General features: G+C 42.7%; 4 protein-coding genes across 6 annotated transcripts in view; all 4 read right to left on the bottom strand.

The window, feature by feature from the left end:
• LOC122626229 overlaps window positions 1-628 on the bottom strand; it is a 32,201-nt gene extending 31,573 nt beyond the window's left edge. For both annotated transcript variants that reach the window (XM_043806405.1, XM_043806406.1), the window contains exon 1: window positions 426-628. The gene's annotated coding sequence lies outside the window, so the exon portion shown is untranslated. The remainder of the gene's footprint in view (window positions 1-425) is intronic.
• A 1,762-nt stretch (window positions 629-2,390) lies between these two features.
• On the bottom strand, window positions 2,391-7,239 carry LOC122626161 (protein bicaudal C). Its single transcript, XM_043806313.1, has 9 exons — window positions 6,926-7,239; window positions 6,818-6,867; window positions 6,422-6,491; window positions 6,280-6,359; window positions 5,881-6,207; window positions 5,353-5,478; window positions 4,912-5,293; window positions 3,447-4,574; window positions 2,391-3,196 (listed from the first exon to the last, which is right to left on the bottom strand). The coding sequence occupies exons 1-9, from the start codon at window positions 7,230-7,232 to the stop codon at window positions 2,949-2,951; spliced, it is 2,718 nt and encodes a 905-aa protein (XP_043662248.1). The 5' UTR covers window positions 7,233-7,239; the 3' UTR covers window positions 2,391-2,948.
• Window positions 7,240-7,318: 79 nt separating this feature from the next.
• LOC122626162 lies at window positions 7,319-9,259 on the bottom strand. 2 transcript variants are annotated; one of them, XM_043806315.1, is made up of 3 exons: window positions 8,791-9,259; window positions 8,065-8,243; window positions 7,319-7,456 (listed from the first exon to the last, which is right to left on the bottom strand). In XM_043806315.1, exon 2 carries the CDS (start codon window positions 8,229-8,231, stop codon window positions 8,097-8,099), a length of 135 nt encoding a protein of 44 aa, XP_043662250.1. In that variant the 5' UTR covers window positions 8,232-8,243; window positions 8,791-9,259; the 3' UTR covers window positions 7,319-7,456; window positions 8,065-8,096. The 2 variants fall into 2 exon arrangements, with proteins under 2 accessions (XP_043662250.1, XP_043662249.1); XM_043806314.1 differs by lacking the exon at window positions 8,791-9,259 and having other exon boundaries at window positions 8,065-8,424.
• Window positions 9,260-9,680: 421 nt separating this feature from the next.
• Window positions 9,681-22,120, bottom strand: part of LOC122611674 — a 29,341-nt gene continuing 16,901 nt past the window's right edge. The window contains exons 2-7 of the mRNA XM_043784932.1: window positions 19,338-19,549; window positions 17,511-17,646; window positions 17,101-17,234; window positions 14,328-14,450; window positions 14,065-14,254; window positions 9,681-12,544 (exon numbers count right to left, since the gene is read on the bottom strand). Of these exons, the coding sequence (XP_043640867.1) occupies window positions 11,814-12,544; window positions 14,065-14,254; window positions 14,328-14,450; window positions 17,101-17,234; window positions 17,511-17,646; window positions 19,338-19,549 (1,526 nt within the window). The 3' untranslated portion in view covers window positions 9,681-11,813. The remainder of the gene's footprint in view (window positions 12,545-14,064; window positions 14,255-14,327; window positions 14,451-17,100; window positions 17,235-17,510; window positions 17,647-19,337; window positions 19,550-22,120) is intronic.

The following is a 22,120-nucleotide window of genomic DNA, read 5'->3' as shown; positions in this document are numbered from 1 at the left end:
TGCATCAAAATTAAACGTCGCAGATTGCGATATATGAAATTACAGAAGCACAGAGGATGGCTCAAAGTTCGCGGAAGCTTCATGGCTTCGCTGAGCTGGCTTCTGAGCTGGTTATGCTCAAACTTGTTTGGCAGTTCCTCTAAAATTATATTCTCATTGATACACTTATCAACTATTTACAACTAAATAACTGTGTACTGCATTAATATTAGTTTTATCTTTTAGCTGTCCAAAATCAATCAAATTTAAAATTTGTGTGTAATTAAATACAGTTTTGAATTCAGCCAATCGATGGTCCACGATCTTCCTATGTATTTCTAATGCAAGAATCTAAATATTCCTAATCCTATTCCAATACCCTTCCTGACATCACATCCCAAAGCATCAACTTATGTCGAAGGGATTATAGCACAATGTATTCCTACCTTCAGGTTATTTGCGTAAGTTTGCTCTCTTATTATTTTGTTGTACTTTCAATGTAACTGGCTAGTCATATTTTACACGTGAGTGTGGGGTTTTGTTTTTTGCTTTTTGGTTCTCTTGCTGCGCACAATTTGGCAAACAATTTTATTTTATGCAATTTTCGGTTGATTTATCAGAGAATCCTTTAAGGCGCACCGAGCAAGTATCCTGTGTGTCCTGGCGAACGGGGATTTGGTTGTTGGCTCTGGCTGCGTGGCTCCTTGTTGCTCCTTTTTGTGCCCGCCTAAGCCGTTCGCTCCGCCCGATTTTGCTCCTTCCTCGTTCCTTATCTCATTTCGCGTATCACGGAACTCGTTAAAATCACCTTAGAACACGTGACTGCACAAACACACTCGCACTCACACACACATGCACCGGGGCGAAGAAGCAACAGCCGTACACACACACACAGTTTGGGGCTATGGCAGATCCTTCGTCGGATCCTTTTCCCTATTTTCCGCTTTCTGTTTTGGTAAATGCTATGTCAGAAGCACACAAACTGCATCTCGCACACTCGCACGTCACAGCAGACGTTGGGTTCAATCCTGCGGTTTCAGTGCAGTTCGACTATTTTTTAAAGAATTTTTTTCTTTTTTCCGATGCTCGTAATACTGCGAAAGTGGAAATGGTGATCTACGCACGTCCTCACGCAAGGACAACGCAATGTAAACTGCAGCAGGAGTCGCGGGATTCGCGACACTGCGAGTCCTGTGCACAGATTTCCCAATTGGCGAATGGCCAACGAAGAAGCGTCGGAAAACCCGACGACCTTTGTCGGAAAATCACGAACGGAAAAGCGAGGAGAGAGAGAGCGCACACATGTGGTGGGATTCTTATCCATAAATGCTAGTGAAGCAACCACTGCTTGGTTCCCCTTAAACTGCTTGATTTCCCCTTCCTACTGCTTAGGCTCTGGTTGAACTGCTTTGTTTTAACTGCTTGGCCGAACTCACCACTACTCCCCTGCAAGAAAGACAACACACTGTGGGCAAAATATAAAAACAAACTTTAAAATTTACTAGGGCTTAAATCTTACCAAATATATTACTATTTGAACACAAGACTTTTATACTAAGTTATCGAATAATTGTTTTTTCTGTTTTTCCTGGTGATAATAAAAGCGGTTTATTAATTTTCAGCTATTTAGAAACCCTTCTTTTTAGCTTACTTTATTCTTACGCCTTCAATTATACTCAAGCCCACTTAAGTATGTCCTCCCATAACACAGCACATTCCATCCTCCACTTTAAATGGGACTAACGTTGACGAATGGCGGCCAGGACTGGCGACTTTCCGGCTGGTCAGTGACTCCACTTGGGATCCAAATTCGAATCCAGCATAATTGTAAATCAAACCGCTTGCCAAAAAGTGACGCAAAAGCCTACTCGAAGTCCTTAAGTGGAGCACTGCCCCATGTAGATGACCAGCAGACTGGGGCTGAGATGGCAGCAGAAATTAGTTGCCATTGGCAAAGGCACTTTGCGCCCAGGGCCCAAAGTGTCATAATCATAAAAATTTGCAATTATGCTGATGCAACACGGTAGCAACCGACAACCACCGGCAACTGGAGCAAAACATTTCCAGTTCATTAGCTCAGCCGCAGCCACAGCCCCTTTTGCCGCCCATTTAGTTCGTGTAAGGACACACATTCGATTTTGTTGCTTGGAAGTCTTCTTGGCACGAATCGAGGCAATACAAATTATGCAGACAACTGGAGACTATGAAGTCATTAGCCTCTATTCCAACCAGGCTAAGGGAGTTCAAAGGGCTAACGACTTAATGTAAATTACATATGTTCCTGACTCATTGTTAGCTCATTAAGCAAATCGAATTAATATAAAAGTATAATTAAGTAATTTTAATGCGAGTCCTATTGAAAGCTTAGCTACTCAAATCAGTGTACTACAAAGTTTCGACTTTTAGTTGAGTTTTCATAGACATCAATTTATTCATATCAAATGTGTGGGCGTGACTGTTTTGCTTATCACTTAATACATGCTGTGCTTTCGTTTTTAGGTTTTTTTTTCGTTTTCAGTTTGTTTACATAAATTCATTTCTTAGAACAAGTGATTTCGTTTAGTTAGATTTCATAAATAATTCACAATGCTTTTGCTTAAGACAGTTTGCTATATAAATAATTTCAAAATAAATTAATCGCTTAAAATAAAGGCAACTACCACCCATTGGCAAGCTGGGAAAACTGTGCACTTTCCCGAGCGCAGCTATGCTACTTGGAATTTGAGTACAAATGCGAGTATAAGTCAAGGTCAAGGCTGTGTTGTGCGGGAAAGCTATTCGCCCAGGGAGTTGCCATTTTCTTCCTGACTGCTGACTGCTGACTGCTGACTGCTGCCTGCTGCCTGCCTATACCTTTTCCGTTCCCATCCGTTCTCCTGATCTTACGACAACCAAGTAAATGGGAATGCAAAAAGGGAAAATAAGGGAGAAAAATAAATCGGAACAGTGGGGCGAACGACAGGGGCGGATCACCACTGGTTGGAGGGACGGCGCTCTGCGCCGGGGGCCGCACTTCCGGAGAATCGCGGCGACGAGGAGTTCTGCGAGGAGCTGCTGCTGGGCATTGTGCTGCAGGCCGCCTCGTTGGCCAGCAGCGTGTGAATGGCCGTCAGCAGCTTCTTGCGAGCTCCAAACGCCGCGATACCCAGCTCCATCAGGTTGTCCTCGGTCAGCGTGGTGAACACCTCCAGGTCGATTTCGTTCAGCACGAATATTTCTGAAAGGAGAGAGTTGCGATGTAGTTTTCCCAGCAGGTGCACTTTAAATATAAAAGAATTGAAGTTTATGCTTTTTGAAAGATACCTAGTACCTAGAAAATAGGTCTGAAGAAAAGTTGATGTTGTACATGGCAACTTGCGTGTTAAATAAAACACTCTGCACTTCAAGCCAGACACATAAGATAGCTTTATACAAAACTTCTAGTACACAGTTGGTAAAAACGGACATAATCGGCGGGAACTACTCACTGATGTAGTGCTCCAGACCCAAACTGGTGAGCAGAGTCTGGATGTCCTTGTGCTTGGCGAGCTGCATCCGTCGGTTGACTGGAGTGGCGTCCAGGAGTCCGGTGGTGGCACTCAGTCCGTAAGGGGAGCCCAATCCTGGTGGCAGCCGCCACCCACCAGATGATCCTCCACCACCAGCCCCATTCTCCCCGTTCTCCAGCGGGGCAGGGGCGGGCGAGGTGCTGCTCAAGCCCATTCCCATCCAAGCGGCCGTGGGTGTGCGCAACTCCCCCGCCACCGGAGTGCGCTCCATGGCCTTGTAGCCCAGGGCCCGTTTCATGTCGAAGTCAAAGGCGCGGTGGCTGGAGTGCTTGTTTCCTCCAAGGTCATAGTGCAAACTCCGATAGCTCTCGGCGCTGCCGGGCAGGAGGTGTGCTCCGCCCCCGGAGTTAGCTCCTCCACCGCCGGAATTGCCCAGCCCCAGAAGTACTCCATCGCTAAGGCGGCGTCCCAGACGCGCCCCACCACCTCCTCCGCCGCCAACGCCACCACCCTCACTGCCGTACGTGGAATCTGGCGAATAATGCGCCCGACTCTGGCTTCCCGTGGTGGAGGAAGAAGTGGACGACACGGTGCCCGGCAGTTGGGCATACGGCGGATACGACTGCTCCAGGGAGGTGGTGCTGCTGCTGAAGCTCTGATAGCCACTGGTATTCTGACTGCAGCTGTTCCGTGGCGAAACAGTCGGCGGCTTGAGAGGCGCCACCGCTCCGGGAACCTGCAGATAGTTGCCATTGCTGCTCTGCCCACCAGCCACCATGGAACGACCCTGAGTCTGCTGGAAGCTGTTGTGCAACTGCATGTATTTCTGGGTGGGCGCACACACCCCAGTGGGCGTGGCCAAGCCATTGGCGTTCAGCAACAGGTGATTGTTGTTGGCATAGGGCGTCAGTTGGCCAGTCAAGGCGGGCGGCAGCAGCGATGGAGTCTTTGGGCTGTCCACATAGCCAGCCAGCAGAGCGGTTAGCTGGGTGCGGTAGGCCAGGTTGAGGTCCTTGTCCTTCGGCATGAAGTAGTAGTCGGGGATCTCAGGCTTCACGAACGGCGTGGCCAGGCGCAGGATCTCCTGGCGGGCCTCGTAGATTTTGTCTATGGAAGGACAATACCGGGTTAATACACAGATTTAAGACAGGATGTATGCATTACTGCTAGAACTATTGAATACTGATAACTCAGCACTAAAATAAGCTGACGAAAATATGTAATATACATACGAAATGTAAGGATTGAGTTACCTAAGTATAAAAAAAGAAAAATATGTTAACTAAAATATTTTATAACTTTTAGGTTTGAAGTTGTGTATATTAAATTGTTAGTTTAAATTGAAATCAACGTGTATATGTTTTCCCTACGGTGCAGCTAATGTAAAATCAACGAAAATCTTAGATTTTACACAGAGTACAGCACTTTTTGAAGGAAAGCGTACCTATAAACTTCTCCACTCCCTTGACCACGATGGCCAGGGTGCTCTGCCGCTGTTTTTGGCGCAACGTGATGTACACGCCGTACTTGGTGTTGAGGCTCATTATCTCGGAGGCATCGTTGTGGTTGTCCGGAAAGTCAAAAATCAATGCTACGGGCAAATTGCCAAGCAATTGTTGTCGCGCCAAGTAGACGTCGTCGATGCGTCCGCTGATCGTGACCTGGGACTTCTTCAGAGGCTTCACGTTCATGTCGCTCAGATCGGGGAATATGATCTTGGTCTGGGTGCGCTCCATGATGCTCAGCAGGTTCACGTTGTTCTTGCCCTTGACGATCTCGTGGTGCTGCGGCGATATCTCCATCTGGACATTCACCAGGATTTGGCTCTGAAAGGGAAGAGGAATCGCTGATGAGCATGGTTTTCATATATCATTTTCGAACCTACCGCAATGCTCTCGCAAGCAAAGTTGATCAGCAGCTGAGTGGCATCTCGGACCTGGCTCGATTCCTTCTCGGATCCTTTGACCAAGACCAGCGAGGTGTGCAGTTTGGGACGCGTGGAGAATATGACCTGGAGTTAGAAAAAATCTTTAATAGTCAGTAATATTTAGCACGATGAAAAAAATATTGGTATAAGTATAAGGAGGCCAAGATCTACATATATCGACGATATAACTTTATATATAGCCTTTTTTACTTTAAAGGCGCTTTACATCATTTAATTCATTATGAAAAAATTTACAAATAAACCTATTATTATGGAACAACATAAAATCATAAATACCATTAAACTTAAAGTTTTCTATACCCCACGTTAAATGTATCATATTTTATACTATGAGTTCTCAATTAAATTAGTTAAATTAATGCAGCCATTAGAGTAAATTGCTTGTAATATTCGGTACTTTCCACGAGTATCTTTTTTATTAATATTTCATCTTACACTCAGTTGACTGCAGTATCTAGAACTCACCTGTACATTGAACTTGGTCTCTATCATCTTGATGTAGGGCGTCTCGTGGTCGGGCTGCGGCTTGTTGGGCCCCATGACGGGCATCTCGAACGAGATGAGCAGCGGAGTGGAGAGCCGGACGAGAGCACGGGCCCGCTCCACGCCCTCCAGGCTGCCGCACAGCGACACCTGGTTGGACTTCTCCGTGGGATTGGAGCGGTTCGAGTCGGGGAAGTGGATGTGGGTGTGGGTGTCGTCCATTATGCGCTTGATGTTGTTGCCACCTCGTCCGATGATGTACGAGTGATCCGTGTAGCTGACGTCCATTTTCATGATCACTCGAGTGCCCTGCTCAGATAAAAGCGGATATAAATCAATACGGATCACATAATGGTCATGATTATGCTTATGCTTACTCACCCTTGAGTCAAGGCTGCTAAGGATGCGATCCTTTGCCCGCTGAACTTGGTCCACCTTGCCCACAATTCGCACATGGGGATCTTGAAATGCAGGTAATTGTTTGAAAAATATTCTAAAGCACTACAACGACTAAGTATCATACCCTTCTTGCTCTTGGCACCAATTTTGAGTCTGCAAGGCCAGCTCACATAAGTATCCGTCGTGTTCATGATCTAGTAAAACAATATGTATTGGATATATGGCGAGTTCTTTTATATCAAGTCAGAAGAGGCGGTCCTAACAGTATCTTAAAACAATTTGCGTTATACACTGAAATTTAAGGATGTAGGGTCAGAATGCCAAAGAAAGACATGGATCAATTAACTTAAAAATTTTGCTCAATCAGTAAATAACTTAATATACTATTGAATAGGAGACATATTATTCTATGTACAATATTTATAAGGCATGGCATTCTGTGTCTCAAAATGAGACAACCGAAAACTGTGAAGCACTACTCAAAATGTTTGTTTATTGCATATATCTAATATTTACTCACGTCATGGAAAAAATACTCAGCTCCATTCATTCCCTCAATAGAGCTCTCGGCTACAAAAAAAGGGAATGTACATTTATGATCGTTTTATGTGTACAAAGAAGACTTTACCCTTTATCAACTGCTCCAGTTTCTGTCGATCAACCTTGAAGCGTTCCGTGTGGAGATCGTCTGGGTTTTGAACGCCCAACTTCATGGCGATGGCGCGTATGTCACTCCAGTCGCTATCCACGGAGGAGATCTCGCTCTGCGTCTCGCTGGGGGCTCCACTGCCCACCGATGTGGTCGACGGAAGGGCCTGGAGGCTGGACAGGGATCCCATGGATCCAGCTTCCACCTCCAAGCCCACCATTGGCGGCTTGGCCACATCTGCGGCCGACGGATACATCAGTTTATTGAAAGAGGCACAGGACAACATTGTGGGGTTTGGATGATGTTGATGATGATGATCAGTGGGTCAGTGGATGGGTCAGTGGATAAGTCAGTGAGTCGTTTAGTTGAAGAGTCGTTTAGTTTTAAAAACCAAGCAAAACGTCCGACTCAGTTAGGGATTCTGGAAGTCGGTGCGTTGTTTGGTCAGCTTTGTTAGATGATTGCTGCTACTTAATGAAGCAAGTGTATCTGGGTGATTGATGGGATGAGCTGGTGATAAAATATGAAAGGTCCAATACGATGTATTATCAAATTTTAAAGGGGTAATTAAAATAGGGCTGTAAAACTAAAGCTCAATTCTTCGTCATTATTCATTCAAAATGAAACACTGGCTACAAAATGATTCACATTTTTTAAAGTGGGTAAAATATATTTCATCTAAGCAACACAATTTGTTTTTTTTCAACATCTTTCACATTTAAGCAAATTTAACCAGTTAATTTTTTTGTGGAACTTTTAATGTTACTCAAGTTTTGTTTATTTAGTGTTGATTAATTTGTTAAATGTTGAACTCACATTAAGTACGCAATAGTAGCTCAAATTTAGGAAATATCTCTTTAAAATATGTGAACAAATTGATGCCAAGAAACTTTGCTTTATTAATTATTAAATTATTGTTTTATGGATTCCAATTTGTCCAAAAAGAAATGACAAACTTTCTTATGTGTTCTTTCACATAACCTCTCAAAACGGATTGCTGCCATGAGGTTCGTACTTTCCCCTTTCTCTCGAGATCCCGACAACCGTAATTTCACCCGCGCCTTCACTTTCACTTCCTGGTGCCCAATGGTAACAACGGTACCAATAGCGTGACTTACCGCTGGGGAGCTGGAAGATCGCTCGGGGATCTCTACTTGAGGTTGAATAGGCCCTGGAGGTCCAGGCAGATGGCGTGCGAGAGGTCCTGGACGAATTGGATGGCCTCGACGAGGCAGACGTTCATAACAAAATTACGTATTTGTTGAAATCGCTCGACGAAAGGCATTTAGGGTGTGATCTGCGCAATATATGTAGATCTATATATCAGTATATAGCTGGGTGATTGCGAGGGTCTGAGGGGCTTTGTCAGAGTGTTGTGCAAGTAATGTGCAAGTGCAAGTGCAAGTTGGGGAAAATCTCTCTGATTCCTGGGGGACCAGCACTTCTTCTAAGTACGACTCGAAGGCAACTGAACGCGGCTCTCGATTTCGCCGACCGATTTTGCCCGCTGTTCGACGGCAGTTAGTTCTAACTGTTGAGCGGATGAATTCCGCAAATCGCTGGCAGGAGAAGATTGGGCGAATATTGTTGTTGGTGGGTCAATGAACCGCTCCCGGAATAAGAGATCCCTGTCCATATGTCGAGAGCGCAAAACAAAACAAAGTCGGAGAGGTGTTCTGGAACTCTAACAGAGCAGGGGACCGCTTAACAGCGGTTAGAATGTTGCAATGTTAAGCTGAGAATGTTGCCAACCGTTTTCATTCATTTTGGCGCCAGAAAAATCGGTAGAGAAGTACGGCACAAAGAGAACCCGACTTTGTTCCCGCCAAAAACACGCCACTTACCGCAATATCAGAGTTTCGGATCGTAGCACAAACACATAGATATCTCAGGTTAATTTACTTAAACACAATCAATTGTAAAATCTTTTCGACAAATAACACGCTCTTTTCACGTAAAAAAATTGTAGGTCCGCTTGCTAATTAATTTTGGGCGCAATTAATTTCCGTCAATTGGTCAAATTAAGGTTCGAATGGGAATTCGGCTGGCAGTCGGTGTACTTTTTCAATGTAACCAAAAAAATATCCACTACCGAAGTGCGAGTAACAGAAAAACACCACGTGTGTGGAAAACACAAAGGAAAATGCAATGGAGTCTCTTGAAAAGCGAAACTGAATTGTTGTCAGGAAATCGTGCACTGCGCGTTCGTTAGATTATTTTAATTTTAATATTTTCTAGCTCTTTAGAATTAATATATTATTAATGAAGTGCGCGCCGTGCAGTTGTCGTCATTGAAGCGCGCTGACTATCAAACTAAGCTCAGCATGTGGGTCCAAGTCCCAACTGACCTTCGGATGCCAAAGCTCTGTGTTGTGTGGGGTGGAGCCAGTGCACAAACAACCTTAGAAAGCTGCCAGCCAACTGGATAACGGATACTCAGCCACAGCTTTATAACGGGACATCGAGCTTTGCAAGCTTCCGAAACTCAGCAACTGGCGCTTTGCGAAAATATAATTATACAGTGGGTTTGAAAAGTATGCTCACCAGTGTGCAACAGGAACACAAGCTTTAAAATAAGTTGAAAAATAATGGTTCTTGGTCTGAAACTGTCACTACAGCTCATTAAATAGTTGTCTTTTAATATCATATTCTTAAATCCCTTTTTCCTCATGGGCTCTAACCCATTCTAATTCAAATAAATGATGCCATAAAGAGTAAAACACGTCGTCAGTAGTTATTGAATAGGGGTTACTTTATTTCCTTGCTGCTTTTTACATCACTATTCTGTTGTCTGCAATCTTAATATTACATTTATTCTGGCTTTACACATTTCGGGTTATTTATTGGGGATATGAATATACTATGTGCTATGCATTTGCCCGCGTTTTTGATTCTCTTTATAAATCCAAGACTTATCGATGTCCCTAGCGGCTGGAAACATTCACTGTTCTTAATGCTATTTTCATATTTCTCGGTTAATACGTGTAATATTTATTCAGTAACATCAAAATTGTTGTCACATTTCTATGTACATACAACTAGCTTTTTACATTCTTATACATATGGTTATAGTTTATTATTTTATGGCTATAATTGAAACCATACAAAAATTAAAATTAAAATCCCCTGTCAATGTTTTGATGGAATGGGCATAAATTAGGGAAGACAACTTTCACAACACGATTTGATTACAAAAATCTGGGGCATGCAGTTTATATTGATGTGTTTATCTATTTGTATTACTTGTTTTTAGCATGTACACCAATTATTTTATACTTTATGGATTTAATTATTACATTTTATTATTTTATTTACATTTTAAATATATATACTGCTTTTATAAATTATTCAACATGTATTATACTTATTTATATCCAAACGCTATTTCGATTAGTTTTCATTCCTTGTTGGCTACGATTACCCATTGCATTACATTGAATTGTGTTTAAGGTAAAGGAACTATTTACCGCTGGATTTTTGTTGGCCAAAAATGTTTAAATAATCGTTTGCTTTCTTCGAGATTTAATATTGCCGAGACAAGACATGAAATTAAAGGTTCATTTTGTTTTAACTTGCTCTATGTATTCGTTGTTTTCTACAAATAAACACGTGCTATAATAATTAATTTTGCTTTTCATTTCCACAACCGTAAAAAGTTCCTTTCTGTACAGTGGATGTTACATAATATTAATTTTCTGTTTTTTTTTAAGCTTTTATTTACACATTGACATTATGTCTTCTTTATCTTGAAGGAGTATACAATCAAGAGAGAACGCTATAGTCGATTTCGCCGACTATAAGATACCCCTTACTCAGAGGAATGTGTATACTCTATTGAGTCGGGAATACGATTTCTTCTGCATGTTACATACTTTTCAACAAGTCGAGTATACTCTTTTACTCCTCGAGTAATGGGTATTAGTATTGACTTAAATTACCTTCGGCTGTTTACAATTTGTAAGCTGTCAAAAACCCACTTTAAAATGCACTACGGTACCCGAAAGCTAAGCTCAAGTGCAGTCTAAAGTTCAGCTTGCTGTACACTGTGCACATTTCCTATAACTCTTGCTTTTTGTGAATATATTTAACGCTTGATATATAACTTAAGGGGTTGAAGTGTTTGAGAACTATATAAAGTACCTTTTGATTTTCAGTGACTAAGCACACGCATTTTCTCGCCCTGTACGTGAGTCCCCAAGCAAATGTGCGTTTCTGGTTTTACTTTTCGAATTTCTTGATGTTCCCTTCATTGAAGGCTCGAAAACATAACGTGAAAAACTTTGCAGTAGCATTTACATATTTTTATTGAGTAGATATTATTGTCTGTAAAGTGATGTCAAGGTGAAACGAAAAAATTGTGATTATTTTTACAAAATAATTAATGTGTCAAATAATAATTTATTTTTGAAAGTGAATTGAACACATACATATTAACTTTACCAAATGTTTCTATATAATTGCGTAACGAAAATGTGAGAAGGTCGAAAATAAACTTGAGTGATTGCGGCGTACAGGGCATCCTTTATTTATTCATTTCACCGTATGTTATACTTTACCTAATATTAGTTAATTTCCTGTTATTATTCATCGGTTTCATATCTACTTGCTGACTATGCTCTTCCATTAATTAAATATATACCACCCCTCTGCACTTTCCTTGACCTTATGCGTTCAACACTTAAGAGCTACGACCAGATCGATTTGTGCAGCTGGCTGATGCAATCAGTATGAGTACGAATGTATATCAATTATGCCCTTCAACAATTCGAGTGAAAAAGGAAAAGAGCCACATCCATATACTGCTATTTTGCACGGTGGCGGGCACCTTAAGCTACTTTCGAAAATGGATTTCATCATCAATTCGGCATCAGCACGCGCTCCAACGCGACTGCATCATCGCATCCATCGCCAGCGATTTCTTTTGCCGCCTTTCCCGCCTTGCCCGCCGCCGAGTCATCAATAATCGTTGATCCGGCCCACTGGCCACGCCCCTTACAGCATCGCCCCCCACAAGTGTCGCTGACAGCCGCTTAATGCTGCAACTCGCAACTCCTCCTGCAGCAGCAACATCTGCTTCTGCTTCTGCATCTGCATCTGCAGCATCAGCATCCACATCAGCATCGGCAGTTGCCGTTGCTGTTGCATTTGCACTCGTGCTGCCAATATACGCATCACCGCCATCATCATCATCATCACCACGACTCCGAGTTGGCATCGCCATAGCCATTTGACAATTATAAAAGCATTTGACGCTAGATGCGGATGTTGCCGCCTTTGAAGCTGTCACCCCGATGTTGCTGCTGCCTCCGCTGCCTCCGCTGCTGCGTTGTCGGTGTTGCAGCTGTTGCTGTTGGTGTTGCTGCTGTTGCACCTTGCCAGTCGCCGGCTTTGTGTATTGACAGTTGATAATTTGATGGCCCAGCGGCCCCTGCTGCAGCAGGAAAAAAAGCAGAAGAGCAGCCGCTCCGCCGCCCCCACAGAGCCAGTGCCACGCCCCCTCCAACTGCCTGTTGATGGGCAGCTTTGTTAGTTGCGATGGCCAGAACTGCCAGAAGATTTCGTGTGCAGCTGTCGAGGCTCCCGATGCCGTGTTATCCGCTGCAATAGAGAGATGCACAGGTGAGCTTGGGTGGATGCAAAAAAAAGGACATTGCCATTACAGGGGCATCGAGTTATCCCCCTGTGATGCCTTTTGTGAAAACTAAATAACGTAGCGTCCTTTCGTCCTTTTCGATTTTTCAAAACTCAAGGTCTGCCAGGCAGCATTTATAACTTATAAGCCACTAATCGTGTATCTATGCATTTACCTATTGACACAACGTGTGCCTTCTACCTATAATGTTTAATAAGGATGGCAAGAACTTAGCTCAGATTTAATCGTGTGCATTCCAAAATAATGTTTTGCTCGTATCAAATTATGGCTGGGGAAATGTGGAAAAAATGCAGTTTCCTGCACAAAAAAAGCAAGTTATTCAACCAGACAGTTCTCCTGTGTGAGTGGGTGTGTCAACAGTGCATTTGCATAAAGTTCAGAGCGGAATGCAAGCAAGGAATCGGAACATGCAATCTCCCCATTCCTCCTGCTTAATAACGAGGGTGGTTTGCAAACTTCCGTTTTGAGGGCTTCCCTTGGGCGCTGTGACCGAAATATTGTCGAATACGTTGATATTTCGCTGGAACTCCGCCGTTTCCATTCCCATTTCCCAGCAGCTTTCCTCGGTAAGCCAGTGAACTCAATTTTAAATACAATTTTCAGCTCAATGCGTTTACACACTTGTTATTTCTGGTGTTGTCGTTACTTGGTGTTAAGTAAATGTTGTCGCTAGTAAGTGGCAAAAGAACCGCAAAAGGAGCGTGAAGCGAAAGCGGAGAAAAACGAAAGGATACTGAAAGGACCCCCCATTTTCGCCGGAGGCCCCAATCACGCTTCCGTCCTACACAGTCTGCCGCAATTCCGCGACAATCTTTCATGTCTAAACTAAGTTTATAGCAATTTGATTCCCCGCCATCTGATTCGATAAGCCTGCTCCCTGCTCCTTGCTCCTTGCTGGAGCTCCTGGTTGTTAGCAGTCTGGAGGAATGTTTATGCTGCACAATTTTATTTACATAATTTACATTGTGTGCCCGACATCGACAGGATGCAGTGGGCTGAACTAAGTGGGATTGAGTCCATCTCCTTTGTTTGCCCAAGGCTTTACTGCTCCTGCGATGGGATCGCTTAAACGTATCCAGTGTGCAGCCGGATATTTTTGATTTTCTAAGTTATTGCATACCTGTCTAAATACATTGCCGATTAGGAACAACACAAATCTCAATAAACAACTTGATTGGCGCTTAGTAATCGTAATTGCTATCCAATCTATACACGTGCACTATACTGAAATCTAGCGCTATGCAATTGAAACGAATTTTGAAACAAGTAGTCAAGGGTCCTGAAGTAGTAACCCTCTTACTAAGATGTAAGATATAAGATCATATATTATAAAATGCTGGTTAAGTTATGCTGTGCGGAATACTGGCACCGAACACTGGTACTAATACAAGTTCTTTCCATCTATCTCCTATGATGTAATGGCAATATGTCAGAAAACCACGTTTTCCAAACCGTAATTACTCACCCGAATAGTACGTCAAATAGGACTCGTTGTGATCCTCAAAGCCGCCCCGTTCGCCATTCGTGTGCTCCTCGAGGGGATAGTTGTTGATGTCATACGATCTGCCCGAGGCCATTATCCTGGGCCGGTCCTCCTCGATGACACTCTCCATTTCCTCCTTGAAGATGTCAAAGATATTGGCCGTGCACTTGAGCTAACAACGGAAAGTGGTGAGGGGAAGGGGGCTTTATTATTAGAGTCTCTGCTGGTGCGGATTGTTTCCTTACCCTCATCTGGCCCTTGAGGAAATGCTGATTGGTGACCATGAAATGTATGGCACTTGTTACCGATTCCAGGGTGCTGTTCTCCCGCTTCTCCGTCTGGTAGGTCTTTATGTGATGCGGTGGCACCTACAATGAGCGAGAAACAAGAGGAAGGACGAATAGTGTCAAGTGCCATCTCGATTTTGCAGCGAAATCAATTTGTAAATATTCAGCAATCCTTTTTCGATGAAGTGGGCTGCGGGCTGCGATATGAAAGCGAAACTGGTCCCCAAGCCCAAGTGTCAGCTCTCACCCGAAAAATAAAGGCGACCACGAACCAGGAGCGGCCGAGGCAAATTTATAACTTATGAATGATGAATAGATTTACGCTTGAGTGATTAACTAGAGCAGATGATGGTGATGGTGATGGTGGTGCTGATGCTGATGACTATGATGATGGCAAGTATGGGGGAGGCAGGAACAGGAGCCAAAGGACATGGGTGAGCTGTGTCGAGAAGACGAGGCCACTTTGTTTGCGGTGAGTTTAGTTTGAAGTGCCTGGCAGATACGAAGCCATGGCCCGCACCACCCACACCACACACACCAACCGAAAACCACTCCACCACCCAACCACCCACAGCTGACAGCACACATGATGGCTGTGGGTGGTGGGCCGTCGTCGGTGGGTGAGTGGTGCTCCTGTTGAAATGCGCTCGTTAGCTAAAAGATCAAGTGGCCGCATGGCCACCCACCGTGCATGGCCACCCACTATAGGCAACACTCAAGTGCAGTTTGTGTTAGTTTTCCCTGCTCTATTTTTGTATATTTATAAATATGTTTTTTGCTGAATTGCTTGTCTTGTCGGCGTGATGCCGACTAAGTCCACACTTTGCATTTTTAAAAACAATTTTATTTATTCGTTGCCCGGATTAAAACCGAAACCGTTCGGCGATACATTTATTGATAGGTTTTTTTAGAAGCAGAATTCATGTACGTAAATTTCATTTAATAATATTTTTAATTGGGAAGTATGCTGCAAACTTTTCAAACGCATATAAACTTGTATCCATCGCATGCATGAATAGTGACACATCGATTTTGTTTACGTTCTATATGTTATAAATTCTAAATTTAAAGAGAAAATGTGAAATTTTCTCAATTTAATTGGTATCCTTATGGTGCAAGCATATTTCCCAACATTCCATTTGAAGGGCTCAACTATTAAAACTTATATGGCAAACGACGCCAGAAAACACCTTAGCATTTGCTTAAGCACTTGAATCTTTTATTACTGGTTACATGGGCCTCTTTGAGCTCTAATTTCTAGCTCCAGACTCATAAAACCGACTTCATTTACTTTAGAGTTAAGAACTGACTAAGTCCAACAAACTTACAACCTGATTTCACACCCAGAGAAGCACACACAAAGGCGGCAAGTTTGAAATATGACTAGAAGGTGCCTCCGTGACATTGACAACGCATTTACTATACTCCAGCTGCCACCAGGAGGTAACCGGTAACCGGCAACCGTCTGTCTGGATTGGGGAAACAATAACAATAACACCAGCCAAAAGTCTGGGAGAGAGGCCGTAATGTTCGGGGCCGCCATAAAAACGCCAGAGAAAAACTAGCTGACAACCTAAACGTTTCTTGAAAAACCGAACGCAAAATGCCAGGACATGTCAGGGATCCTTGCTGCTCCGCATCACACCTGCGCAATCATGCGGAGAGTAGGGCCATGACAGCAGCTGGGCGCAAACTGGCAGGAGGCAGTGCGGCATTGTGGCAGTGTGGCAATGTGGCAGGGTGACCTTCTGTTGGAGTCGACAGTCGGCTGCTGTGGTTGCGGCCATAAAACATCCAGACCAGCCCAATCCCGCTCAGAACAGCTCAGCCTGGCACAAGCGAAATGGCATAAAAACTGACGGCATATCAAAAAATGTATGTATAAAACCAAAGAACCAAAAGAAAAAGCGGGAAAAGAGCGTGGTTCTAGGCAAATATAAATGCCAAAAGATGGGCCTGCAAAACGAAAGCAAATGAAAGCGACGCACACACAGGTGCCAAAAAGTATGCAACAGACGGAGAATGAAAAATTGCACACTAAACTCAAAAAATTGCAAACCCACTGGCCACGGCTCACCTGATTTTTCGTTTTTAAAACACCGAGTAGGCAATTACAAAGTCTACTCTTTAATGTACTTCGATTTGAAACAGTTCATATAAGAGCAACTGTTTTTAAGTTATTAGTTCAATCAGGATGAAAAATGATGTGCATTACGTATACGTAATTTTTAAATGAGTCACCATTAGTAATAGTAAAGTAATTTAGTAATATTATATGGAACTAAGATAAATAACTTATTTTTTGAAAATAATGCAGCTGGGTGAAAGGGTTACGGCTATTTATTAATAAAGGTAATCTTTTAAAACACACTTTTTGAAGAATTTATCAAGGGGTGTAGATAAACTTAAAATAAAATTTTAATATAAGCAAAAGGAGAGCAATTTGCTTGGGGCAAGCTGCTGACATCCAATAAACATGCATTACCCATCCGCACTTTCCCACTCAAAGTGCATTTGAAGTTCGAACCCGAATCGAAGTTTCACCCCTTCACATGAACTGATGACTAATTGAAAAATTGCCAGCCCATCAATAGAAAGTGATCAAAGACCTCCGTTCACCGTTTTCCGATTGACGGCTAATTGAAATGCAGTAGGGGCGGAATAGGCGGTATAGGCGGATAGTGGGCGTGTCCGGATGCGGATAACAGTGGTAAACGAAACCAAAACTTACCACAATACCATTAATAGTCCATGTCAAATTAGCAGCCGGTTTCGAGTATTTAATTGAGCAATTGCCGTCGACCAAATCGCCGATGCGATAGCGTGCCTGTATCCCGGTGACCACAGTGTGCTCTTCCGGCAGCTCTGCAAAAAGTTGGCCAAAAGGAGGGGAAACAGTCGTTAGTAGTTGGCCGGCCAAGGAATGGAAATGTAAAATTAGCCGAAAAAGGACCCGTCCGCCAGCCACCGGGGCAGGCTCAAATAGATTTGTTCTAATTAATTTGCTTGCCTCGACCGCCGGTTTGCCGGTTTCCCGGTTTGCCGGTCTGCCTTTCCATTAGCATTAGCCCATTGCGATTCTTAACGCTACATCTGGATATATATGCATGAATGTACATTTTTGGATTTTTTTTCACTTACCAACCACCTCCATTTCGCCGGACACCATGGCCGTTTGAAAAGTGGGCGCCTCCACCGATATTTCGCATGTAAATTTGCCCGAAATATTCAGCGGCACCGACTGCAGGACGACGTGGCTCTGATTCGAGAGGTTGCGCTGGAGAAAGGATAAAGCGAATGGAGAAAATCAGAATATCAGCGGCGGGGAAATGAAGAACGTAATAAAAATTAGTTGCTCCGAAATTGGCTGGACGCGGTGCATAGAAATTGAATATAACCCGCGACAGAGCGCGCAGAAAGTGAAAAATGCTATGGGAAAAATATGAAAATTTTGTCTTGGTCCTGAATGATGAAAAGCGCAGCAGCTTGCTCGAAAGTGACTGCAAATTGAGGGCATGAAGGTGAAAGGTGAATGGTAAAGGGTGAAGGGTTGATTTTAAAGCTGAAGGGGTCATCTCGATTTGATTAAGTTTTTCTTTGAGTCAAAGCAACTTGCCGTGGGGCTACGAGTGGCAGATTTCTTTTGATTCATAAGTGTAATCCCTTCCCCACACTTTTCTGTGTCTCTCATGCATTTAATAAAACGAAAGTAAGGGAAAAACTTCACCTATCCTAAGGTCTCTGTTCCAGGAAACTTAAAGCACTTGTTGTCCACTTTATATTCGTAATAAGGCAAATATATTTAGTTCTATAAAGTTTTGTTATTAGATACCCAATCAGGAAGTTATAGAAAACCTACTTTTGGCTATCGGTATACACAAATTAAAATATATTAAGGAATCCGTAAATTAAAACCCATTTTCTCTGCATTAAATGTCTTGAAATTGTTTTTACACATTGTTTTTATAATCATTAATCGCCTTTAAGAGTAAGCTGTTGTCATAAATTTGCAGTGTTTGTTTAACCCAACATTTGGCCATTGGCCATTTCAAGCTCTCCAATCATAAATGAGATTATATTTTTGTAGTGCTGACGAAATTGAATCTCTTGAAGGGAAAACGAGGAAACCTCACATAACACAATTCACTTAATAAAAATCAAATTTAATAAATTGCATTTAATACTGCGCGTTATTTTCAGAATAAATGTCACATAAATGCAATGGAGAAGCCAAATGAAGTGCGGCCAGTGGGGGCAAAGGTCGTTGCTACTTCCAGAGGATCAATGGCTGAGGCTCGTGCGGGTGTTTAACCCAATTTGTTGCTGCTGATACCTAATTGGCTCTTGTGTATTTCGCCGTAATAATTAAGGGTTCTCATTATACCCTGCCAACGGGTCTGTTGGGATAACTAGTTAAGATGGAAGAATGAAACGGAGTTTGTTAAGTTCAATTTCAAGTATGTAATGTATATAAAGTGAAAAGCTATTTCATCAATAAGGACGGAAACTGTGAAAGGTCACCATTTTGAATAAATACAAATATTTTGAGTATTTGCTGATTGTATTTTCGTGTTCGCTGACCTTATTTTTTCACGGGTTATGCCATCGCTATAGGTATATGTATGTATATATTGTTTTTTAATGAGCCGCAAGTCAATCGCAAGCGCGACTAATTGGCCACGCCCAACAACTCTTAACGGATGCGTCTCCGGATGGACTGGCATAATTACAACGGGCAGTGGCAAATATAAGCCGGCGAATGTCGTTATGAGAACGAATACGAATCCAGCCGGGGACGGGATCCTGGCAATCAGCCATTATGGATATAATTTACACGCAACTGCAGTAACATGTGCGCGTTATGGGGACACGGAGTTGAGGGAAATTATCCATATCCACATCCACATCCACAGCCTCATCTACATTATCAAGGAGAGGCAGTGTATGGGCACTGCTGTCTGTACTTACCTCGACATTGAGACCACTTGTCATGGCAAAGACCTTCATCGCCGGATTCTCCTTGGGCGTGTAGCGATAAAACTCACGCTTGCCCTTATACCATTTAACCGAATATAGAGTATCGTTTTCCATATCGTAATTACAAGTGAATAGCGCATTGCTGCCACGTTTCACCGCCTGTGGTATCATTACCGACACATCCTTGAGTGCTTCAATAAAATCTGCAAATGAAATGAGTTTCGTAAGTGAAATATGCATGAATCTGGGACTGTTTTAAAAATATTCGATTAAAGGTTTAATTCGCTTGGCTAAACAGTTTCCAAAAGCTCCTCTTAGTTCTCTTAGTGATAAACACTCTATTTTAGTTTGTTTATAGCTGTGGGTTTCTCGGTCTTGGCCGGAATTAAGTTGACCCCATCTAATTGGGGGTCTCCAAACCAAAAAGCTGAGTGAAGAACTGAACACCCCGCTCGTCTTGGGACTCCAATTCGATGCTAACTACTATGCTAACCCCTTCTTTGAAAAGCGAGTGACCAGCTGATCCGACCGCTGCCTTCCGTTCGATGTTTCAAATGACAACACAAAATGTTGAAAACAAAGTAGAGTCCCATCCGACCGATGATTTTCTCGATTTTCTTTCTTTTCTCGTTTTATAGTCCCTATCATTTGGCTTCACTGGCTAAGGGGTGTGCTAGAAACGAATACAGAAAGGTTTTTTTATATATACTTAAAAGAACAACTTAGATATTTTCCTCGCTGTTTTAGATTTATTTTTATTAAGTCTAAATAAATTTGTAATATAAGCGTGCAAAACATCCATTGAATATCTATTTTATTGTGGCTTTTTTCTATTTTTAAATTCTGTTTTTTTCTTTTGGACACTTTCAAACTTTAACTACACATTTTTCCTAAAATCTCCAACTTCAATTAAAAACTTTTTCGCAGTGCATGTTGTTTGTTGTTCCGTTGCCTTCATTTTGTTTTTCTGTTTCCACCGGCGAACAACGCTTTTGTTTCCCATATTGACCCATACAACGAGCGAGCATTTTGTTGTGCCCCCCGCCCTCCGACCCCCGATCTCTGACCTCGGTACTGAGACCCGCACTTGATGTACCTGCATTTATCGCAGGGCGCTCAAAATTGTCCTTCAGCTGCACATTGTTGTGTGGCAGTGACCAGCAGATACCCAATCCTCGAGGACCAAAACCGCCCCTAAAACCACAGCAAGAACAACAACTGTTCCAGCCATTTTATATTGTTATAAAAACTTTCACAATCTACGTTTTTTAAGTATTCTAACTGCCTTTCCTGGTCAGATGTGTGTGTGATTCTGGTTCGTCCCCGTACCCTTCCCTTGATAAATGTGTGTGGCTGTGCAATATAAACCAATGAAAATTGCATGGGCAACTCTTCGTATCATTCACTTTCCTTCCATTCACCCTTGGGCCGGAGAAAGTTTTGTGTCTGCTCTCGGTGTTTATCTGTCAGTTTATGTTTACAAATGTGCACTTTTAATGGTTCACCATTTAACTGGAGGGACGACAACCTGCTCAGGACTCCAGAGAAGTTGGATATCCTGGGATAGAAAGGGGGGAGCTGTTCCTTGACAGGCTCTATTATACATATTGTAATGTTCTATTGTGTGCTATTTTATGCTCCGACGCCAGCTTCGTCTTATTTTGTAAAATTTTGTGTGGCTGTATCGTTGTTATGACTTTTAAGTCTGTAACGTCCACTTTTCTAGCATCCGGCAGCCATTGGATTCAAATTATTGTTCAACCCTCTTTGATTTCTTTCTTCTGTTGTTTGTTTTTCCTCGTATTTAAATTTTTCTCATTTTATTTATTAATATTCACATGATAAATCCACCTGGTCTATTTAGAACTTAACAAACATCGCCGATTAATGGGCAAAAATAAATTGATAAGCCCAGGAGGATCTCTAAATAAGTTGTTTTGGTTATGTGGCTTAAAGCAGCTTATAGCAAACATGGTTATAAATTTATGTCCTGGTTTACCCTGCGTTTTTATTGATTTTGCAATCGGGCGAGGCGTTGACCGCAACTTCAATGTGCGAGTATAATTTGCAATAAAACTTTACAGACGGAAAACATTTAATTTGGCCACATTAAGTAATATTAAAAGCTGATCAAAAGTTAAGCAGCAAAACAAAGTGCCAGACAACACAGACAAAACAAACAGCCGGGAAAGGGTCTCCTCTCAGTTGCCTTGTAAGTGCTTCTCACTCTTAAATGAAGCCCCGAAAATGTATTATTCTACATATATACATATCTATGGTATATAGTCGACTCAGAGCAGACTCCAGACCGAAGCGCGACCACAAAACTCGACCAGGGAAAAGGAGAAGCTCCACGGGAAAACGGCAACCGATGACGGCGATGGGTATGGTAGCTGACATGGCTGTCAACACTGTAGCCACTGCCAGGACCTCGACCATCACCCGGAGTCCTCGTCCTGCCCCGTCCGTCCTCTCACTTTGCAGTCATTTCAACTTTGGAATTTCAATAAGAGGCTCGGAAAGTGAAAATGCCGCAGGTGGCTGGCACAGAGGGTCCCAAGTTGCCGGCTGGCATAAAGAAAGGCAAATAAACCAGGAAAGTAAATACATAAATTAAAAGTGTAAAGGCGAAAAATGTTTAATTCGCGAATGGATGCGTTGGGACGTACTCAAATGGAATGGATTGACTAAGGGACTTTGGCGACACCATTTTCACCAATTTTTTTGCCAATGCGAATTAAGTATAGGAATTGGTCATAAGGGAGAAATTGTCT

The sequence above is a fragment of the Drosophila teissieri genome, chromosome 2L (genome assembly GCF_016746235.2).
Source record: "Drosophila teissieri strain GT53w chromosome 2L, Prin_Dtei_1.1, whole genome shotgun sequence".
Taxonomy (NCBI): domain Eukaryota; kingdom Metazoa; phylum Arthropoda; class Insecta; order Diptera; family Drosophilidae; genus Drosophila; species Drosophila teissieri.
The sequence above is the reverse complement of the archived record's forward strand: the minus strand, read 5'-3'. Positions and strand labels throughout refer to the sequence as shown.